General features: G+C 33.6%; 1 protein-coding gene across 1 annotated transcript in view; it reads left to right on the top strand.

The window, feature by feature from the left end:
- Nucleotides 1–23,691, top strand: part of LOC129940378 (homeobox protein H2.0-like) — a 30,345-nt gene extending 6,654 nt beyond the window's left edge. Inside the window, exons 2-3 of the mRNA XM_056048694.1 lie at nucleotides 22,837–23,300; nucleotides 23,366–23,691. Of these exons, the coding sequence (XP_055904669.1) occupies nucleotides 22,837–23,300; nucleotides 23,366–23,566 (665 nt within the window). The 3' untranslated portion in view covers nucleotides 23,567–23,691. The remainder of the gene's footprint in view (nucleotides 1–22,836; nucleotides 23,301–23,365) is intronic.
- The last annotated feature ends 800 nt before the right edge of the window (nucleotides 23,692–24,491 follow it).

Below are 24,491 nucleotides of genomic sequence, written 5' to 3'. Positions count from 1 at the left end.
TCTGAACCTGCCCAATGGTTTTGACGTCTGCCTGATCAATCAATGGAAAATTATCAATGTGGATCCCATCTCAGTATCTTTTTAAAATTATTTTTGACTCATAAAATAAAACCAATAATCCTCCTCTCCATCTTACAAGGAATTGTATACATTTTTGAGGAAGTTATAGACGCCAAAAGAATAATTGTATAAATACAAGATGCTTTATTCGAACTTTATATATTTAAAATCTTAATAATTTTAAGTTTACTTTGCCACACATTCATTATACAAATATTATATCTTAACGCACAAAGTAAGTTTAGAAAGAAAACATATTAAAAGTAATAATTTATTGGCAGCCACTTTATCGATGGACCAAAAATCTTTTTCGATTTCTCGATAATCAAACAAAAATATTCTACGTATATAATCAAACGGATCTTTATAAACACATATTTTTCTATTCGAATCTGGATCAATATCTCTTTGAAAAACAATGGAAATGGAAAATGGAAAATGTGTGAAATGTTGTCTGATTCATATTCATATTCGTGTCGTTTCTTTGATCACTTAATACTTAATATCGAAGATGAATTATATTCGAATATTATTATTTGTTAATTCGATCCAAATTTTCACTTTTATCTTTCAACGGCTGGGTTATTCTTTCTGCTTGCCTATTGTTTCCCGCTTGATTAAGAAAATAATCAAAATTGGATTGATTCTTTTTGAGAACCGAAATAATGTTTTCTAGCAGATATGTATGTGGTGCCTTAGCCTGTGGCTCCTGAATAGATCAGTTTGTATGCATACGCAACGCCAACAGCTGGGAGGTGTCATTTCTCGCAGAAGAACACTTTCTGTCAAAGGCTTTGTTTCATTTCCTTCCTGCTACTGTTTGATTTGAATTTGAATATTCTATGATCTTATCGGGCAAAGGATATTTATTGTAAACAGACATTTTTTATTTCTAAAAAGTGGTATTTTATGCCTGCGTGAAGATTAAGCGTGCGGCGTCGATGTCATATTGTTTTAAAGGAATTTATTGTTTAGTTTTTGTTCTTTATGTTTTGTTTAGGAAGATTAGAAATGTGGTGAAAGATTGATAAACAATAATTTTTTGTTTCCAATTAATGTTTCCTTTTTTATGGTGATTCGGGAGCACACAAGAAGTGTGGGTTCTTATTTTGTAAAAATAAACAAACCATTTAACAACATGCTATTGATATATTTGTTTGATTTCATCCACATTTATTGAACATTATTGTATCAGTTTTGTCTTGAAGGAATTTAAATGTTTTCTTGTATTTCTTTGGTGGCAACATTCTGGATTAAGTTTATAACGTTTGTATATATACCAGAAATTGGGACAACTTTAAAAATAGCCCAATAAAACAAGGTTTTTACCTCGGAGTGAGAAATAGTGAGTTTTAAAGCATCTTTCACATGAGCTACGAGCTACTAACTGCAAACTAAATGCTGGCATATTTTGACTTTTCTTTCACATGAGCTTTATTTCTATTCGCAGACAGCGGCGATTACGAATTTAATTACCCTCCTCTTCATATTTTCCTCAGGCATGATCTTTCACACAAAAACAAAAGAAGAGTGAAGTTAAGTTGCGCGCGAACAATTTATTCGTTGCAGTGTGGATGGTATGTGGAACCCGAATTGAGTTTGACAGTTCGTAGCAACCACACTGCAATTCGTTACTACCAAACTGTTTTTACAAAATTTTCCTGTTTTAGAGAACAAAAAGCTAATTTTATTATCCTAACATTAGTGTTAATTGGTTTCTTATAATTTAAATGTGTTTTTATTTGAAATTGACATTTTGAAATATGTAAAATTACGTTTGTTCGTCCATTCGTGTTCATGTGCCAGGCCTTAAAATTGTGATCTTGCATGTCAAAAACTACAACCTAAGAATTTATAAAACGAAATTTATGCCTCAACCACAACCACGCGTTATGTCGATCGGGTTTTCGACAGGCTTCTTACCGACTTTACTATATTTTACGATATTATGTGTCAAAAAGCGCGACCTAAAAATTCGGAAAACGTTATGTAGCTGGAAACCGCACGGGTGTTGAAAGTTTACTTCCTTTTTTTTTAAATGTATTTATTTCTTTTATTTTATTTATAAATGTAACATAAGTAGTGAAGACACAGCTGCTAGTGAAGACATTGCTGCTACAAACAAACGAAATTGCAATGACAATATAGTTGTCAGCTGTCACAGGGCGACAAAATAGCCCATTATCCTATTCGGATAATGGGCTTGAGCTTAAGATATTAACAATCTAAAGAGAACACAAAGATTGAGGTTACATTTCGGATTGCCTCATAAGATTCCATTGTTTCTATTTAGTATGTCAAATTCGACACGACCAAACTTGTGATTGTGGTTTAGCTATTAGTTTCAAACCCTAGGTGTTGACTAACATATTTGATAAGTAGGTACCTACTCAAACGTTAATGACTAATAATTTACGATGGGTTTAAGATGTTGCGTATTTTAAATTTTGGGCATTTAAATTAGTTAATTTATAAAGTTGATTTTAATGATCTTGACGACCTTCTTGACTTTTCCTTCAATTATATGTATAAGTGATTAAGATTCATAAACCCGGGTTCAAGATTTCTAACAAAAATATAATGAATTATTAAAAACAGGATCACATTTGTTTTAAATTAATTATTTATAAAAATGAATAACTTCAATTACTTACTTTTTATTTTACTTCAATTTCCAACAATTAACACAAAATTACTGACAATGAAAAATAAACGCACGAACGAACATAAAACAGATGAAGTTTTGCTTCGGCATAGCATTGGTCTTACGTTTACGATATTACGATATAAAGCCTAAGAATCAATTGTTTTTATTCGAAATGTCAAAGTGGAGTAAACACATTGTGTAAAATGCATCATAAACTTTCATTCCTTCGTTATAAGATGTAAAGTTCGGGAAACCCGCTTTTCTTTGATTTCGTTTCTATAACTCCTATAATGTTACCATCTTTAAGGAAGCACACAATTTGCTAAAAATTTTGTTTCAAACATATTGTCATAGGCTTCAACCATTTCATCTTTGTCATCCAATCTTCTTTGTCTTTAATTGCTTTAAAATACACAGCTTAAAAACATTCCCCACATTATTATTTACCATTTTTCCTTTTTTTTGTTTTACTCCGAAAAAGAAAAGATTTTATTTTAATTTCATCAGAACAGATTTGAATACAATCGATTTAACACAAAATAAAACGACCTCAATATTTTTAATTTTTCAATAGAAATTTTTTGTGACTTAAAAGATATGATTTCTGACATGAGACATTAGTGTGAGGATCGTCTCTTTTTAAACTTATTTTTGAATAAATTAAAACCATCAACCTTTCTCCATCTTTAAAGGAATTGTATATCTATTCTTTTTGGGAAGTGAAATATTAAATATGAATTTTCGAATTATTTAACTTAGAATCGGTTAAGTCATATCAACTTTCCTTGCAATGACTATAACAAAAATATTGGACTCCTTTTTACCAAATTTACTCCTTAACGCTGAATTCTAATTTAACAAAGGCAAAATCATTCACTCAATTTTTAAAATACGTGTGATTAATAAACAAAATTTATCTGAGCTCATAGCATTTTTAAATTATTTAGAAAGTGTAACAGAAGACCGGAGACTGCTTAATTACCGGCAGTGTGGTTTTCATACTGGTGATCTGATGGTTTATCTCAATGAAAACTTGCATCAATGAACAATGAGACTGAAAACCTCTTAAGTGTTGGTATAGTGTATCTCCAACCACCTCTTGCGGAAGGATCATATATGTACACACGATCATGCGGTTTTTGGGGTTTCTTAAGGACATGCAAGAAGTTTTTCTCCCCATCTGATCTGGCTGTCAATAACACTCCTGGGATGGTTATCCTGCAACTTACTTGAGTTTCTTGGACAATATTAAACGTAAATAATTCAAATTAATTGGTGATAATTTCACCGTTGAATAAATCACGCCTCCAGAAATGGTCATCAGTATAGTTTCTTCGAGTCAAACGTTCAGCTTGCTTATGTATAAGCGGATCGCTTAGCACGAACCCATATGCGGCACTGGACATCCTACTCTACCTACCACCTCTTGATATATTTAGCAAACAAATAGTTGCAAGCTCTATTTAGAATCAATTCCAAAGCACACAGACTACACCATCCCCCAACTGTAATTCGACAAAAACTTCCAGATTTGCATACCTTCCAGATCTTTCTGGGAGGATAGGGCATTACTGAAAGACGAGTCAGTCCACTTTTAAACAAAAGAAGGGGTTGGCTGAGGTGCGTACTCTTAATGACTGAAATTAAGTCTCTCATTCTGCCTTCCCATTCATTGCGTGTTCCAGGCAGATGAACTCGCCAGGAACGGTACAGTACAACCCATTCTACCAAGTTTGGCAAATGCTGGCATACTAATCGCTACTTGTAAGGTATTGCTAACGCGGTCCGCGAAGGCAAACACCAGGTGGAACAGCATCACCACACACTAGATTTAAAGTGCTTGCTATCTCTAAGCAGATCGCATAAAAGCTCGATAATAGGTGTCATAACCGGGCACTGTCTAATAGGAAAGCACGCCACGCGGATAGGTGTATTCTCCTGTTAAGTCCGTTTGAAAAAACTTAAGGGGCATAGGGCCTCTACTATGATTACGAGCCATCGTGTGCAGTTTCCGGACATTGTGTTTCAGCTCCCTCTAACTCTTGCTAGTGACGCTAATTTCGCGTCAACTGTCCTGCGCCCATGTGCTTCTCGGTCTTCCAGTTCTTCTTCCTTCTTGTGTGAGCGGATTCCACTGCATTACTTTCTCTGCAATGCAGTCGTTAACTTTTCGAAGTGTATGTCCAATCTATTGCCACTAACGCCTTCGTATTATAGAGTCTATAGGTTACTGACCTGTCCGTCTATGAAGGACTTCATTTGATATACGGTTTGGCTTATATTTTTTAACTGGTTTCCGTAATGCCAGTTGAAAAGGTGCTTCAAAACGACTGAAAGGCAATTTAATTTTTCGAATTGTGGAAGTTACATTTTTTAAAATGTCAATGCGATGTTAAAGCGTGAAAAGTTAATGCATGTTAATAAAGGTTGCCCAAAAAACTGACTTTTCAAAATAAAGGCTTTTAATGAAAAACCTTTTTCTTTATTTAACCAGCTTTTGTGTCTTTTTTAACGTACAGAAAAGAGTAAAAAAAGCTACTTTAGCTCTCTTTTCTTGCAAAAAAGCTATTAGTAATAAATGGGGCTTACAACCAAAAATACTCCTGCTTACAACCCAGAATCACGCATAAGCTATACACATCGGTAATCAGACCGATTTTAATGTACGGTGTGGCAGTATGGTGGACTGCTTTAGACAAAGGAATAAACTGGAATAAATTAAATAAAGTCCAACGTTCAGCTTGCCTATGTATTAGCGGATCGCTTTGCGCGACCCCATCTGCAGCACTGGACACCTTACTCTGCCTAAAACTTCTTGACATATTTAGCAAACAAATAAATGCAAGCTCTGATATTCGCCTCAATGCTTCTTCGCAGTGGACTAACAACAACATTGGCCACTCCGTAATTCTTAGGTATTTAATATCAATTCCAAAGCTCACAGACTACACCATCCCCAAACTGCAATTCGACAGAAATTTCCAGATTTCTATACCTTCCCGATCTTTCTGAGAGGATAGGGCATTCCTGGACGACGAGTCTTTTTTATACAGATGCGTCAAAAACAAAAGAAAGGGTTGGTGGAGGTGTGTATTCTGAACGACTGAAATTAAGTCTCTCATTCCACCTTCCCAATTATTGCAGCGTGTTCAGTTCCGCTTCGATGCAACGATACTTTTAAGGTATTGAAAGCTCTCCACACTCTCTTGGACAGTATTAAACGTAAAGCATTCAAATAAATTGGTGATAAAAGCATCGTTGAATCACCCACTCCTCAAGGGATGCTCATGTCATCAGTATAGCCTCGAGCTCAACTTCGCTCGTACTGTCAAGTAAAGAGATTCGTTCTTTAGCTGTACTGCGTGAATGTAGCATGATTAAGCATGCTCTGTTTTTCCTAATTATTAAAATATTTAGGAATTCAAACCCAATGTGCACCGACACCTCCTTTTAAACCCTCTATGTCTTCCCTATACCTCACCCTGTGCCTTGGCATAATAATTCCAGCGAAAATATTCTTGAGTGAGTCCTTATTATAAAGAAAAGGTTAATAATTAAAGGTTTAGACGTAAAGACAACTTATGCTGCCGTACTAAGACGTAGGCTGTTTTTGGAGCTCCAACACTAGCATCAGTCTCACTTTTTTTAGTTGTGAGTTCAATGCGTTGAGAGGTTGTTTATCTAATAAAATGTCATCACTTTTGCATCGTTTCTTATTCGTTAAGACATTAACGCAATAAAATGACACACCATGACACATAAATATCTCAAAACATACGCACTTCTCATTCTTTTAAAGCAATTCTTCAATAATAATTTATCCTTCCTGAAACACTGTTAACTGTAACCTGTAAACAAGTCATTAATATAATCCCTCTTACCTTACCCACAGTTCAATGACTAACAAAGCCAGGAAAATGTATCTTTCCAAATCAATTGCCTATCTGAGGCCCAACAAATCAACATATCCGTACGCATAAACAAATCCTCAGTTATACTTCCAACTTCAATAATCCAGAGCGCACCTCTTCCATGGTCGTTGGAGTAACTCAATAAAAGTATAGAAAACACAAGCCGGATATTCTTAAATGCACTTCATATTGGTACTGCATTTCCATTCACTTTTTGAAAATCCTTTCAGCCCGTATTTTCAAAACAAAATAACATCCTTACCAGAAGCCCTTAACGCACACGAGATAAACAATTAATCTTGAAAAATCACCTTTGTCTCGGGCGTTATGGCTTTTTCAATTACACCCTGCTAGCGTTGAGTGAAGCGAGAACGAGTGGTAGGAAGCGGCCGGAGAGCGGCCGGAGCGCGGCGCACCCGAATAGCATAGCACAGCTCACTTGAGTCAAGCTGAATTGTTTATTAAGAATTTTAACCAATTAACATTCAATTTGTTTACATCGAAGTGAAGAAAAAATCATTTAAACATTTTATAATATTCCGTTGCCGTTTGGTTACAGAAACCACATGCTTCTTTAATATACATCCTACGAGTATAAAGATGCAACTACATATATTCTCGAAGCAAAAATACTCGAAAGCAATATTGTAAAGAACTGCTGCTCAGGAGGTGGTCAAATCAAAGGGAAAATAATATAATTCTCAACGAATCTGTATCTGAATTTGTATCTGAATCTGAATCTGGAGCGAGCACCTCAAGGAGCAACACATTCGCTGAAAATGGAAAAATCAAATAAAATCCAACAAGATAGTAAAATACCACCCAATGCTAATTAAATTACAAATTACAGATATGAAAAACTTTTAATGAGTCTAATTACAGTGAAGAAGCTTTACGCTTCCACGCCCACCTCCTGGTTTTTAATTGATACGATTTCCATAAAGATTAGTTCTTTTTAAAAAGGTGAGTGGATAGAATGCCATCGACCAAATAACAAAAATATACAAATCTAAATATTGATTTAAAAATTTATTGAAGAAATGAAAATGAGGTGGTGTATTCAGATTCGGCGTTTATTGTGTGTATGTTTTTGAGAATCGCCGAAGTCGGATTATCTATTAAGCAGATAATCAAAATAGAGTCTTTAAGGGGGCCCGATTCGTTAAGAGACATGGTTTAGGTCGCTTTAATTCTTAAGCTAAGAAAATTCCCATATGCTTTACACTTGTATGGATGTAGAACTTTATGTAACAGAAAAATCATTGGGATGGCTCTGAAGATATAATGGCTGAATCACAAACACGGTTCAGCTTTGGCTTCGTCTGCGTTACTGTGGGCCTACTTCGAGGTTGCTTTGAATGACACTTCTATTATTTAATCCCTTCAAAGAGCAAATATTTTGTTTGTTGACATTTTTTGTACAGCTGTTGAGCTGTCAGACAAAGCAAATGTTCAGATAATTGAACTAGAGCTTCCGTTTGCAGTCACATTACGTTCTTTTCCTTACGATTGTCAAACGAAACGTGAGGTCGAAGCTCAATTGTGATAGCATGCATTGAATTCCTATGGCTGAACTCGGAAACGTCAAGCTGAAGCGTGTTTGTGATTCAGCCATAAGGGACTCAAAAACATGACAGCTTTCTAACATCAGATTGGTCAGCTGTCATCGAAATTGCTTTGTAATTAAGGCAACCTTATTAAATAGTCGACTTCGAAGCTAGCCAAGACAAATATTTACTTATGTCAAAATGACAGTGGTTCATGGTTTTATATTCAACCGCAATCTGAACTTCATAACTCTGTAGTTTATTAATTTCGTAAAAAGAGTTCCTTGTGATATTGGAAAATGAATAAGTACATTATCTTTACAATTAAAAAGACAAGTTCTACCAAGTTGATACCTGTGCGAGAGGTTTTTGTAAATAAAAAATGTTCTTAGTACTTTCTGCAAGTAAAAAATGGTCAAGTAAAGATCCAAGTTTGAAAATAATGACATTTGAAAAATTAACTAGCTGCCTTGGTCTTATTTTGCGTTGTTTAGTAATAAATGCTTTTAACTTAATTGAACAAATTAATAAGAAAACTCCTAGGTTTAAATGTATTAACTTTTTAGATAGTGCTTATTTGTAAACAAACTATTCTCTTTGACAGTTCAACTCTTTTAAGCACACTCCTAGAGCTGAGTCATGTTACAAACCTTAGCTATATTACACTTCAACAAATCGTAGAAATTGTGCGAACTTTAAGAACGACAACAGTTAACAATTTTTCTAATACATCTGATGTCTGTTCTTTTTCTAAATATTGTTAACAATTGTTAACTATTGTTGTTAGTAAACGTTAAGATTGTTACGGTTTGTTATAATATCACGTCATCACATAGTTCACAAACTAATTGTTGAAACGTCAAATAGTTACGTTTTAAACCAATCCACCATTGAGCTCGGGAGCTGAGCTGAAAACGTTGAACTGTCAAAATAAATTATTTGTTTACAAACAATTAATTATTTTTTCAACGTTATAAAAATATTCTTTTTTTTTATTTTCAATATTGATAGTTTGATATATCAACAATTTCTAACAATTGCCATTTCTAAAGGTAACATTGAAACTTGAACAATTTTGTTTGACATATCAACAACAGTTCAAAAAAGAAAGAACAGACGACTGACAATTGATGACAATGGGCACGTTCAGACGACATAAGGTACTTGAAGGTAAGGCAAGTTTCTAGTACCTATTTGATTGACCAAATGGCAAAAAATTGTCTTCCAATTGAGGCAACTTTTATGGAAAGTTGACTGGAAAGTTAGTCAAAAAAATCTCCCTAACTATAAAGTCAAGTCTTCTCAGGTCAAAATGACAGCAGGTCATGTTTTTTAATTCAACTGAAAGCTGAACTTTATTACTCAATGATTTATTTATTGTTTGCACAATTCTATTTAAAGTTTTGTGTAAAGGGGTTCATTGTCAAATTGAAACAGGAATAAGTGATATATCTTCACAATAAAAAGTACAAATCGTTATGCATTTGTAGATTGACTGAGGAGTGTTCTGTAGATAATAATGATGTTAATAGTTTTTGTACGATAACTGAAGGGAGAAGTTAGTGAAGTAAAGTTCCGAGTCAGAAAAGTATGAAACTTTAAAAACAAACTATGTAGTTGCCTTGGTTAAAATGGTTAAAATTGAAGTCCCTAATGTTGTCTGACCCTGCCGATTGTCAGCCAGTTTCAGAAGATCGACCGAACATTGGACATTTTCAGTGGCCTGTTCTTTTTCTTTTTATGGTTTACTATTGCTGTTATGTCACAAACAATTGCTCAAGTGTCATTGTTGCAAAAATAGTGGACGTTGTTAAAATTACTTAGGAACAAAGATTTAATTTTTGATTTTATAACTTAAAATCTATTAATCTAAAAAAACTCAATTGCTTTTAACGTTCTTGAAGAAACAAGTAAGAAAACTCATAAAGTTACAATGATTAACGTCTTTTTGCTTGTTTGTAAACAAACTATTCTCTTTGACAGTTCAACTCGTTTGACTACTCTCCTAGAGCTGATCGTAAATCAGCAAAGCGTAAAAATAGTGAACTTTTAGATCGACAAAATTTAAAAGTTGTTAATACATCTGATGTCTGTTCTTCTATTGTTATTATTTTCGTTACTAAGCGTTTAGATTATTAGATAAGATTTGCAAAAATAAGACGTCATTACATCGTTGAACTGTCAACGTAAACGACAAATGACAATGATAATTTTAACACATTCAAAAAGTTTGCAACAATGACATTTGAAGAATTTCGTTTGACATAACAACGATAGTTAACAATTTTCCAAAAACAAACAGACCACTGATAATTGATGACAATTTCAAAACTGCCATATCTGATAAGCATCTGACAATGAAATTGTAATGGCTTTGGAACAATATCTGTCAATTGTGTGAACAAAGAAAATGGTCGGGTTCAGACAACATAAGGGACTTCAATTACAGTCCACTTCATAAATTTTGACAAAGGACACCAGTTAGTTTTCAAGTGTAATAAATTTCAAACTTGGAACTTTACTTAACTAAACTGTACCTTCAGTTCATCATACAAAAACTATCCTGAGGCAAGCTACAAGTCCTTCACGACTTACATTTTGTATTGTAAAGAAATATTACTTATTTCTTTTCCAATTTTACAAGGATCCGTTTTTCACAAAGTGTTAAATGCAATTGTGCAGGTAATAAATAAATCATAAAGAAATAAAGTTCAGTTTTCATTTGCATACAAAAATATGATCAATTGTCATTTTGACATAAGTTCACTTGGTTTGACAGTTACGGAGGTTTTTCTTGACAAACTTTAAAGTCAACTTTGCAATAAAGTTGCTTTGATTGGAAGGCAATTTTTTGGCAGCTGGCCAATCAGATACTAAAAACTTGCCTTACTTTCAAGTCCCTTATGTCGTCTGAACCTGCACAATGTCTGAACACTGACTGATCTGACAATTGTCTGCAAATAGCTTCAACATGGTAGACTTTGGAGTTTGAGATCTTTTGACAGGAGCTAAGAAAACTCTAAAAATAAGATATTAAAGCAACTTTATTGAATTAAGTCACATGATATCCCACAAATCACACTCCCACAAGCTTTGTTGATCAATTAGGTGGAATTCAAAAAACTTTATACTCGTGTTACTAGAACCTTATGAAAAAGGGCCCTTGAAAAATGTAGTTTAGCCCTGAAAATTCTACAAGACAAGGATAAAATATTTATAATAAAGTGTATCTGTCCATAATTATACCATACCAAGGACGATGATGAGCACGAGGAGGTGTGAAATTACCAAACGAAAAGCAGAGATCGAGGAGTATTTTTCATTCTGTAAAGTGATTATAATAAATTCGAGTTCATGCGGTGAGACTTGTTTATACAATTGAACGCGAGTGTAAAATCGAATATTTTTTCCTATAATAAGGTAGATATAATTTAAGAAGAGACCGATTGAGTTAAGCTGATATCTAGATATACCTTTTCGGATTCTTATAGGCAGTACAAATATTTTTATTTAATTTTCAACTTGTACACAACATCATAATGGTTTATGAATTGCTATTGAACTTTACTGATAGAAAAATAGGGTAGGCACGAGTATAAATGATTAAACAAACCATGAATAATTATTTTTTGTTTACTATTTTTATTAGTTAGTCAATTTTAGTGCTTGTACTTTAATTATGTACAGATATAACATTCGAAATCATAAATTAATTCCAAATTATATAAATTACGTACTTTTGAGGAACGAAATTCTTCTAATAGGTTTAATGAATATGTTTCCGCAGTAAAATTTATCAGTAGCCGTGTTTTTTGGGATTCCATACAAAGTAGTAGTATTTTTATATTTGAAAGTTAATACAATTGAACATTTATCAGAATAATTTAATATAAAACTGTTAAAAGCTTAGTAAAATTCAGACCAGAACTAATTTTAACCTAATTATTTCGACAATTTTTGAAGAGGATGTGTTAGTAAAACATCAGGAATAATTTGTATTTGTTTGTGTGTATTCTTTAAAAAATAAATAAATTGGGTGGCGCAACAGTCCGTTGAGAAATAGGGCCTAGTGACTTACAACTCTCAACCATTACTATGTGCGAGTACTGTTGTCAGGGATGGAGGGGATCTACAGTTTAAAGCTGAATCTGAACGGCTATTTTGAGAAAGCACTTTTTCTTGACAAGAATTACTCCTGGAAAATTTGCCAATTCCTCGCAAGAGGCAGTACCCGTGAAAAAAACTTTAGAAGACATAGCCTGGGATCGAACCCAAGACCTCTGCCATGACAGTCAAACATCCAATCTGAGAACCGACGATTCCTTGGCAAATGCCATAATCGCCGAGCAAACGGGACCAAGTCCCTTGTTAGTGACGAAGGTTGAGCTTCAGCTCATTTTTAATTCAATACAAAACAAAAAGTCAGCAGGTGTCGATGGTATATCCAACGTTGTACTAAGACATTTACCGATGGAGGCAATTGACATTTACACCACACTCTTCAACAATGCACTGAATAAGGCTGTGGACCGTCTAAGTCTTCTTCCGAGCATCAGCAAAGTTTTCGAAAAAATCATTAATAGGGCTCTGACTAAGTGGGCTTCGGACAACAAAATAATTCCGGATAAACAGTTTGAGTTCAAGCCGGGTCATGACACAATTCATGCTGCGTCTAAACTCGTTTCTGATATCCAATGGAATAAATCAAAACAATAATGCACAGGTGCTGTTCTGGTTGATTTGGAAAAGGCCTTTGACACCGTATGGTTAGAGGGTCTTAACCTAAAACTGAGCAGCCTTGGCGTAAGCAAGCCATTGTTGTATATACTTTATGATATGCTTAACGGTAGAAAGTTAGTTGTCAAAAGCGGCAATGTAACTTCTACCACAACATTCTCAATTAAAAATTGTCTTCAACAGGGAGCGGTGAATTCGCCGATTCTCTTCAGCATTTACACCAGCGATCTGATAGGTAGTCTTACAAAGGCAATTGCGTACGCCGACGATCTAATTGCGTACAGAATGGCCCGAAAGGTTGAGGTTATTAGAATTCTCTTGCAGCGTGATTTTGTCAGAATTCAACGATATTGCGACGAATGGAAACTGAAAATAAATGTCCAGAAGTCGGAGACAATTCTGTTCCGGACTCCGTTGGCTAGCGCCACGAGGGATGCTTGCAAGAATTGGCACAAGATGGTCATCGTTGATCTTCACGGGCAGCCACTAGCGAGCAAAAGTGTAGTGGAGTACCTAGGTATCTGGTTAGATCAGTATTTATATTTCGACAGACATATAAATGCTGCTCTCACCAGGGCCAAAGGAGGCTTCGCTCTGACGAAACGGCTATTTTTTAGCAGTCGGCTTGACCCCAGAGTGAAGGTAATTTGCTAATGATCGTTTATAGTTGTCCTGTGTGGTTCAACGTTGCCCCTTCCCAGATGGAGAAGTTTCGGGTGTTCGAGCGGCAGTGTTTACGACGCTGTACCGGCTTATATCGAACAGCCGAATCTTCTTATAGGTATGCATTACTATTCCAGCGAGGTCCTATACAACGGGGCTCGAATCAACAGAATTGACAATTTCGTGATAAAACTCGTTCGAGGTCACATTGCAAGAGCTATGTCTTCGACCAACAATTTAATTTTCGGGGCGTTCTATCCAAACGACGAGTATTTTAAAAATGCACGCTTGAGCGGCTTCATTCCATCAGAGGCATTCCTCTTTTTAGACAAATGCTGTCTGATACAGGATAGATTGGCAGTTCTGTTAATCTACCACGTCAGACAAAGAACCGTGGATAGGCGACTCCCATACAATCGGGACGTCATCGTCATGGCCCAAGGCGGAGCAGAGCTCCTTCGGTTCAATAGGGCTGTGTCCGAACAGGACCGAACTGATAGGGTGAAGCAGGAGAACCAGTTTTGGTGGCTTCAATCGGGACCTGATATTGGGTAGTCAGGATGGGGGTTTAAGCCTTGGCCGGCTTACATACTTGTTTTATAGATTTAGGGTATAGTTTTAAGTAGAATAGACATTGTGGAACAAAAAGAAATATAAGATAATAATAATAATAGATCTTAGGGCCGAAAGGCATTAGTTTTAATTGTTATAGTTTAACTTAGAGTTTCCGTATGGGACCATTAAGTTAGTTGTAAGTTATGAATAATTAGGCTAGTTTTATGAATTATTGTCAAGCTTTAAGAAGGAATTAATAAAAATGAATAAAACAAAAAAAAAGTGCGATGGACTGTCAAGCGAGAGGTCTTGGGTTCGATCCCTGCTTATGCCAATTAAAGTTTTTTTTCCCCAATAGTAATTCTTGTCATGAAAAGTGCTTTCTCAAATTTGCCGTTCGGATTCGGCTTAAAAACTTTAGGTCCCCTCCATCCCTGACAACAGCACTCGCGCAATTTTTGAAACAATTAAATTAGCCATCATATACGAGTACATCCAAATTTATAGAAGTTCGATTTAATAAATATCGTACAAAAAATATCCTCAAAAGTTAACTAACTTTTGTATAATCACCCACAAGTAGTTCAACTTTTCTTTTAAAATGACGTCTTAGTGTTTTGTATATTTTTACTTCCAAAATCTTAGAAAACAGTCAAAATATTTGTTTAAACAACTTAATTATTATTCTAATTATTTATTAAAAAGCTGACAGTTAAGTTATGTACACGTATTTCCACGGCAAGTGAAAAAATTTGATAACTTTCTTATGACTAAATAATGTTTTTCTTTTTTTAAGGAAAGTTGATTTTAAAGTTTGTCAAGCAAATTCCACCTTAGTATCAAGTTAATTCCACTTATGTCAAAAACACGGCTAATCATATGATTTTCCAATTACCTGAAAGCTGATTATTTATTTTCAGCACGATTACATTTAATTTTGTGTGTAAAAGGGTTACTTGTCAAATTGGGAAATTAATAAGTAATATTTATTTGCAATACAAAGTCTTGATGGACTTAAAACTTGCCTAAGGAGTGTTTTGTGGACAATAATTTTGTTGGTACTTTTTGCAAGGTAAGGTTCCGAGTTTGAAGTTTATGGCACTTGAAAAAGAAACTATGTAGTTGCCCTGGTTAAAATTTTCATTCAAAGAATGCAGTTGACTGCAAATGAAGTCCCTTATGTTATCTGATGAACCTGCCCATTGAGTTTTCAAATTTTACGGGCACGAGTTTTTACTCACTGCTTAAAAATGTTCTTTAATGCTCTGTTAAGGATGCTGACAAAATTTTAATAACATAATATGCATCTTAACCTTACATTTACACATTTCAAGGTGTAAAGTGACAACTTTAGTTATAACACTGTTGTCCAGCAAGTTATGGTCTAATTTAATTTGGACGACTCATTCCAAGATTCCAACAGTTATCTACATTTGCCATATGTAAGAGCTAAAGCGCAAAAGGTTAGCAGGGCTGGATTTGGAGGTCCAAAGGCCTGTGGCAATTAAGGAGCAGAGGCCCCCTCGCCTCTATTTTCACAATAAAGTAAACCATTTTTTCTTTCGAGTTTTGCAATAAATAATTTATTGTGAAACCAAGTAGATTCCTTTAGTATTGAACAAACACATATAAATATGAACGGAAAAAAGAGTTTTAGAGTTAGGAGCTTTTTTGGAAAAATCGTTGATGATTGAAAAACCGTAGATGATTTCGTTGAAATCCAGTTCTCGGAGTTAATCGCGTTTAATGCTCAGGAGAGAAAGCTTCGATAGACATTTTTGTCCCTTCGTGGTTCGAAGCCATTTTTATAATAATTTTCACTTTTGAAAATGAGCGCTCTGTATCTGTAGTACAATTTCTTACCATGAAAACCAAATACATTCTCAATGTAATTTCGAGGTTTGGGAATATACCTCAGAAATTTTGATTTTTTATAATTTGGTACTAAAATAGTTCCGGCGATTGATCAAAGACACAAATTGAACCAACTCATTACCCAGACTAGGCTCTAAATCGTCCGGATACACTTTCAACAATGCCTCTGCTGCAGCGTGCAAATTTTCAGCAACCATGTTCTCGATGTGATTCAGGAATCCAAATCTCGAACTTACAGCTTCGGATACTTTGTATTTTTCCTTGGGTGACAGATTTGCCTTTCGGATTCAGCCTCATAATCTCGTTCATTTCGTTTGAACATCTTGTTTGTAGCGTTGAATCGCTCCAAGATATCGTTCCAAAATGTTGCAAACAAAGCGGTTTCGAGACCACTCATCTTCTGTGGAAGGTACATTGCTTCATTCCTTACGATGTCTTTTTGCTCTTTATTGGAAGATATGCTGGTTAAAGCTTCTTTGATTTCCGAATAGCCGTTGATTTAGATTTTCGTAGCTTCAGCTCGACAAGACCAACAAGTGTTGCTGAGCTTTTTCAAGACTAAAAACTAGCCGCTTTTCTTCTCCGATAATTTCCCAATCAGAATTCGGTGCCGCTCTGTACTGGATGTGAAAAACTTGTACAAATTCTGCACGAAGTCAAAGAATTGAACGGCCAATGGACAAGAAATGGCAGCTGCCTTTCCTACTAAATTCAGAGAATTACCACAACAAGGCTGTAGGTAAAGGTAAAAAAGCAAACAAAAAATACGTATCAAATGAAATGATGTTTACAAGTTGGAATTTGAAACAAAAATTTTCCGAAGATTCTATTGTGGTGGCCCCCGGTTTGTGGAGACCCTGGGGTTTCCGCGTTTTTTTTTGAATTCAACTTTCGGGAGTCTATTATTACTATCGCTAAGAGTCTGCTAACCTGTGGATGCAAACCAATATTTTCATCATAAAGGAGTCAACAAAACTTAAAAATTGTTGATAAAAATGATTGATTCTTGAACTTAAGGAAATAGGTGCATTTGAGTACATAATTTGTCTAAAAATTAAATAAAAACAAATTAAGGTCAACAAATAAGTTGGGAGGATACTTCTGTGTGACACTCACAAATTACACGTTTCAGAATCTCTTTTCACTTCAAATCTCGAGAGATTCGAAGCCTTTATATCAACAGATATGAAAAAATTCATTATGTACATAATTCGCCATTAGTTTAACCAAAGTGTCACTTTTGCTGTTTTTGGGACATTTATATTAATGAAATTAGTTATTTTTTTAAGATCTTAAAAGTGTTTGTATTCAGCAGAAAATAAATTTGAAAGAAATAAAATACACGAGTTTAGTCTTTCAAAAAGTGCCTTTTCGGAGGTGTCGAGTTTTTTAAACAAAAATCAATATATTTTTCAAAAAAAAATAATATCATTCTTACGAAAACATACAGTGAACTAAAAAAAAAGTTGTACAGTCGATTTTCTTTTGTTAAAATGCAATTATCTATGGAGTTAATACCAATAAAAAAAATACTTTCCAAAAATATGAATTATTTTTAACATCCATTTTTTAAATAAATTATTTTAATAAAAAAAATCAATGAATAAAGTCCGTTTTAAAGAACCAATAAAAATCTTGTTCACTTTGTAGTTAGAATACTGTATAGACCCGTTATCCAGTAGGCTTAATCAGATGATCTCTTTTTGAAAGGTTTAGTTTTTTCATGTTGCCGGAGTAATAATTTGTTAAAAATTTATCAGAGAAATAAAAAATAACGGAAAACAAACAAACTTCACTTGATATGAAAAAAAAGTTATTGTTAATTTGTGGGACGAAAAGAAACAAACCACTTTTATCCGCCATAAATGTAAAGAAGCGCCTACAACTTAATGTATTTAAATGTATTTGGCTTAATGTGGAGGTTAACAAAAATCCCTATTTTTAGTAAATATTTTGTTTTTTATTGCAATTAACTCCATATACAACTTTTTTTTTGGTTCACTGTACAAAAAATAACGGTTTTACTCCTAACGGTACTCTTCTGGATCAATACGGAAATATGTTCTTTTATATTAAAAAAAACGCCTTACGCTAATCGGCTCAAAACCTTAATTTCCCAGTTTGAACTCAATCGACACAAAGATTGGAGATGTAGGACTAAGGGTCAGGACAGACGGAATCGAAGGACCCACTTTTTTCTTTTCTACCATCGTAATGTCATGTTTAAAAAGCTCAAGTTTGATTTTTTTACGAATTACGATTTTTTTAAATATATAATTGAAGACAAGTTTCAGGAATTTAAAGGCAACTTAATTTCAATTTGACGATCTCTTATTCAAGGTTTCTTTTTAAGAACCTAAATATTTACTCTTTTTCTAGAAACAAATTTTATAAAAATAATTTAAAGCATTACTTTAATTTTTCCAAATTATAAATTAAAAATTGAAACAAACATTTTAGTTGTTTTTGACAGCAAACCTTTTTTTAAAAAATATTGTTAAATTACTGACTAATAAAAAATATTTAATTAAAAATATAATGGGAGTCATATCCATTAACGCAATACGATAGTTTTGAATTGAAGGGAGTTCCTACGAAAATATGAAAAAATATCTCTCAGGGTCGGGGGTTTTCATGACCCCTACGACCGTCCTCCTTGATTTGCCATTGGTAAGGTATGTAAATCTCATTTCCGTAGCACGGTCTAAGACCCTTTTCTCTTTACTTTTAGAATAATAAGAGACATACAATTTTTCAACAAAATATATACATAGCATTTTATTTAAAAAAAAAAGAGGCTGGGATGCGACCCACACTGATAACTTCCCATCCCGTCTGTCGATTTGTCTTGCTTAAAAGTTTGTCTTTATGTACTCGTATCAATTTTTACCAAATTTGCGTACTCTTTAAGTAGATTTTATTTTTTATATGAAAAAACGGACTGTTGGATTTTTATATTGAAATTACTGAATATCGAAAACAATATTTTCTGTGAAATAAAATAAGTTTCAAGCCAATATTTTTAAGTTTTGAAAAGCTATTTGAGCTGAAAGTAAATTTTTACCAAGTTTTAGTATTGTTTTTATTTTAGAGTTTTATTTTTTGTAAAAAAAACTGTCAACTCGATTTTTTAAAAATTTTACCAACAATATTTCTTATGAGATAAAATTGCTTTAAAGCCAATACTTAAAATTTTTAAAGAGATATTTGAGTCGAAAATCAATTTTTACCTACTTTTATACATTTTTTTTAGGTTTTTATTTTTTGTAAAAAAACTGTCAATTCGATTTTTTTCAAACTTTAATTGAATGTTGACAGCAAGATTTTTTGAAAGATAAAAGTAAATAAAAGCCAATATCTCAAAGTTTTGAAAAGATATTTGAGTCGAAAATCAATTTTTACCAACTTTTATAAATTATTTTTTTTAGGTTTTTATTTTTTGTAAAAAAACTATCAATTCGATTTTTTTCAAACTTTAATTGTATGTTGACAACAAGATTTTTTGAAAGATAAAAGATAATTAAAGCCAATATCTCAAAGTTTTGAAAAGATATTTGAGTCGAAAATCAATTTTTACCAACTTTTATAATTTTTTTTTTAGGTTTTTATTTTTTGTAAAAAAAACTGTCAATTCGATTTTTTTCAAACTTTAACTGAATGTTAACAACAAGATTTTTTGAAAGATAAAAGTAAATAAAAGCCAATATCTCAAAGTTTTGAAAAGATATTTGAGTCGAAAATCAATTTTTACCAACTTTCATAAATTTTTTGTTTAGGTTTTTATTTTTTGTAAAAAAAACTGTCAATTCGATTTTTTTCAAACTTTAATAGTATGTTGACAACAAAGTTTTTTGAAAGATAAAAGTAAATTAAAGACAATACCTCATAGTTTTGAAAAGATATTCGAGTCGAAAATCAATTTTAACCAACTTTTATAATTTTTTTTTTAGGTTTTTATTTTTTGTAAAAAAAACTGTCAATTCGATTTTTCTCAAAATTTTTCAGAATGTTGAAAACAATATTTCTTACAAGATAAAATAAAATTGAAGCCTTAATTTCAAGTTTTTGAAAAGATATTTGAATCGATATTCAATTTTTACGAACTTTGAGTAATGTTTTTTTTTAGATTTTTATTTTTTATAAAAAAACTGTCAATTAGATTTTTCTCAAAATTTTATCAGATGTCAAAAACATTATTCTTCGTTGCACAAAATTGTTTTAAAGATAAAATCATATTTCGGTCGTAAAATTTTGGAGGTGACAAATTTTTTTTTCAGTTTTATTGATTTAAAAAAAAAACCGTTATATTGATTTTTTTCAAAAAATATACCTGTTTGGTATCACGTTACAATCTATTATATAAAATTTAATTCAAGTCTCTAGCGTTTTTGGTTCGTAAGATATTTAGGGTTAACCAAAATTTTCACCATTTTTTCAAACTGCTATAGTAAAAAAACCACCCACGCAATTTTCTTGAGAGCCCTTTCTGCATCTTTCTGCCTTATTATCTGTATAACAAAATTTATTTGAAGTCGATATCTCTTCTGGTTCTTGAGCTATGGACAACGAAAAAAACGTCGCGAACGTACGGACGTACGGACGTACGGACGTACGGACGTACGGACGTACAAACGTACGTACACACGCACGCACAGACATCTTTCTAAAAATCTTTTATTTCGACTCTAGGGACCTTGAAACGTCGAGAAATGTCAAAATTTTCAATTTGACAAATCGGACCCATTACAATAACTTCCTATGGGAAGTTAAAAATAAAATAACAAAAATCCACAGCACAAAAAGTCATTTTTGGATTACTTTTCATTCAAAAAACAACTTAACAAAAATCACTTCACTAAGGAAAAAAGTAGCTTAATATTTAGTAGGGCCTCCTTTTGTTCTTGATAACTTCCTCCAATCTGTTTCTCATCGAATAGACAGGCTTGGTGGTCGTATCTGGAAAAATGTTGTTCCATTCGTCAAGTAGGATCGGTTTGAGGTCATTCTTGGTGGCGCTTGTATGCGACGAATCTTTTTTTTCTAGGTGATCCGACAGGTGATCAATAGACAGCAACCATTTCTTTACCCACCTTGGCCGTATGCTTAGGATCATTGTCCTTTTGAAAAGTAAAGTTGCTGCACAGACCCAATGTTAACTATTAAAACCATTTCTTATCACAAGGTTACAATTCCATCCCTATAAATTTTAACTTTTCTGCTCAAACTGGGGCACTTTGCTTGGAATCCTCTGCTATACTCCTCATCAATCTTCTCTCCGTACGAGGATCAATCCTTTTGAAGGGCCTGATCTTGGTTGTTTTGGGATGGTTTTTTATACCTGTCTAATACATATTGGATTGAATTCCGTGGTCTTTTGAGTATTTTAAAAATTTCACCCAAAGATTTTCTCTCATTTCTCAAGTCAATTATGATTTGTTTGGTGGCCAATGGCATTTGTTTATTTTTAGTTGCCATTTTCATTTCCTTGAGGAAGTTTTTTAGTTGAAATATTATTTAAAATACAAAAACTTACCAACAAAACAAAAAACAAAGTGATCAAGAACCTTTCAACTCCAATTATAACGTGATAATAAAATCTGAACGGAAACTTTTTTATTGTTGTTTTGCATTATAAGATTCATAACGGTATCCTTCGTTCATATAAATTCCTTGAATGTTGTTTAAAAGTGAGAGGAGAACATGTGCTATCATCAGAGTTCCCACTTTAGCTTTATTATTGGACGTTACTATTTGTTCTTGCAGTTAAAAAAACAATATTATCGCCTGTACGGAGACTTTTTGAACTATGTGTATCTCCTATGGCATAAAATCGTGAAGTAAAAAGCACTTGATTTAATGCACTGACGGGTTTGTTGTGGTTAGTTTTATGCTCCAAATGAATACCAAACAAACTCACCAACTGATGCCTTAGATGCCTTGGAAAGTCAAAACCTCATTTCAGTCATCATAGTCTGAAAATGTATTCTTGTGAATAACGCGGAAATATTCTAATTAAGAATTAAAATCATAAAAATGATATTATAAATAGTCATGCAATGTTGAATTTTTTTTATCTATTCATTCGATTTCTCCAAATATTGAGAATACAAATTTAACAAAACAAAACATCAGCGGTCAATCTGACATATTAATTTTTTAATGACACTTTTAAAATGGAATGAGCCAAAAATTGGCATTTAGGTTTAAAAGGTGTTTAAAAGCTTGTTTACTTTAAAACCCATTTAATGGTTTAAAATCCTGTTGAATGTATAAAAGTTGTTTATGAAATTGGCCATTAAATCTATTGCAATACAATTTTTGTAAGGAACAAGCTGTGGGGTCCTTGCAGCACTCTGCCTCCTAGATTCTATTGTATTTAACACATTACCTTCAATTTCATTGAAACACAAAACATTTAAATTAAATGCGCCATATCATCAGGTTGCGGTCGTCGCGTCATCAATCGTGTTATTTCTGTTGATACTGCTTAAGATCCGATCAATCAACCAAACAAAATCAATTTCAATGCGAATTGCTTCGGGGGCGCGGCGGCCGGCGGTAACGCACCGCACCAACAAACACCTACATAATATCTATTTAATCATTTCAATTTCAAACAGATGTTAATTCTAATGAGCCTTACAAGTGCTCTTCCGCTGACGAGTGGAGAATAATTGCCTGGCGGCTGCGGCGATCAGCGATCCAGCGATCAACGATCAGCGATCAGCGCGTGGCGTTATGTGGTGTAAATGCTTTTTTTATGTTGTTTAAACAAAAATAACATACAATTCAAAGTGTTTATGGCATTGTTAATTGAGATTTTTCTGTCTTAACTTTCTAGTTCCATCGTACTCATCAATGGCCTCTGCGATACTAAAATTCCAACAACACCCTCCACCACCACCCCCGCCAACAGCAACATCAATAGCAGCTCTGTCTTCATTAATGGCGCCATTTAGCGGGTTGAAATCATTGCAGATCAATCAGCAACATTTCCGTCAGCAGGCTAATATTCAGACGGCCGCGGCCGCGGCATCCAAATCCTTAGACATTCCACCTACAACACAACAAACTCAAATACCAAATGCCGGCTGCGGCGGCGGCGGCATCGTATCCGGCTCAACTGGGTCAACGGTTTCTTCAGGTATAATAGCGAATAATGGAAAACGAAAGCGATCATGGTCGAGGGCAGTCTTCAGCAACCTGCAACGTAAAGGCTTGGAGATTCAGTTTCAACAGCAAAAATACATAACGAAGCCCGATCGAAGAAAACTCGCAGCTAGGCTTAATTTGACTGATGCGCAGGTAACTTACAAATAATAAATAACTGTTGATTATAACTTTTTACTAAATGTCTTGAAATAATTTAGGTTAAAGTTTGGTTCCAAAATAGGAGGATGAAATGGCGACATACCAGAGAGAATCTGAAAAGTGGACAAGAGAAACCCGTGTCTTCCCAAAATGCACCATCAGCAAAATCGAATACTACCGGTGGCAGCGGCGAGGTGGACAAAAAGTGTTACACTTCATCCAGCGATAGTGATGAAGACGAAATAGATGTCGTGGAATGACAATGACAACTATTATAACTTTATTCAGTGTACCATATTAGTTAGTTAATTTGTTTTATTTATTTTTCGTATGCAATATTTAATATTTTTCCAATAAAACAAACAATGATAAACTATTGTACAAACAAAACAGCTAATCAGCTTGTTACAATATTCGGAGATATTTTCTTACATTTTCAATTAAATGAAGCACTGTCCTTAAAGTCCTTAATGTTCTTAGGTTATTTCCAAGAGAGAAAGTTTTGCAAGGGATTGGAAGGTACGACCACGGTTGCCAAATTTGAGCATTATTTTCTTACTTGGCGGCATGATCATTTTTTATTCCATTCGGTCCCTTTTTTAAGAAATTGAAAAAAAAAATAACTTGACTCTATTCATTTTATATTCTCAAAAATAAAATGCTTACCTAAAATGATTTTCATCTAATGTAAACGGTACATAAATGTATTTAATTGAACGTAACCCATAACAAATGCACTATAATTGATTTCACGCACTAAATGCATTAACTTCACAATTTTATAACAGACTACTCAAGATCTCAAAATCATCACATCTCAAGATTAGAATCTTACGGGTAATATGAATTTTGGGAATAAGTCAGTTATCATTAAAACGCTTTAAATGATTATTGTTTTTAAAATTTAAGTAAGTTCGTGAATAATTTTATGATAGTTCCTCACAGCTCAGCTGCTGCTAAGAGGAATTTTGTTAAATTAACTTTGATAAAAACAAAAGGCAGGCTTAGTTTTGATACCATTAATAATTTATTGCTGGCCAAAGAGCTTCAAGATGAGAAAAAAAATATAGCTTATGTCTGCAAAAATATTTTTATAAATCAATTTTACATGAATTTTTTTAGCGATGGTATTCGATCTCCTGACATTTGCAGTCAACTTCATTTTTTGAACGTACATTTCGACCA

The sequence above is a fragment of the Eupeodes corollae genome, chromosome 1 (genome assembly GCF_945859685.1).
Source record: "Eupeodes corollae chromosome 1, idEupCoro1.1, whole genome shotgun sequence".
In the NCBI taxonomy this organism is placed as follows: domain Eukaryota; kingdom Metazoa; phylum Arthropoda; class Insecta; order Diptera; family Syrphidae; genus Eupeodes; species Eupeodes corollae.
This window is presented reverse-complemented; position numbering and strand designations above follow the sequence as displayed.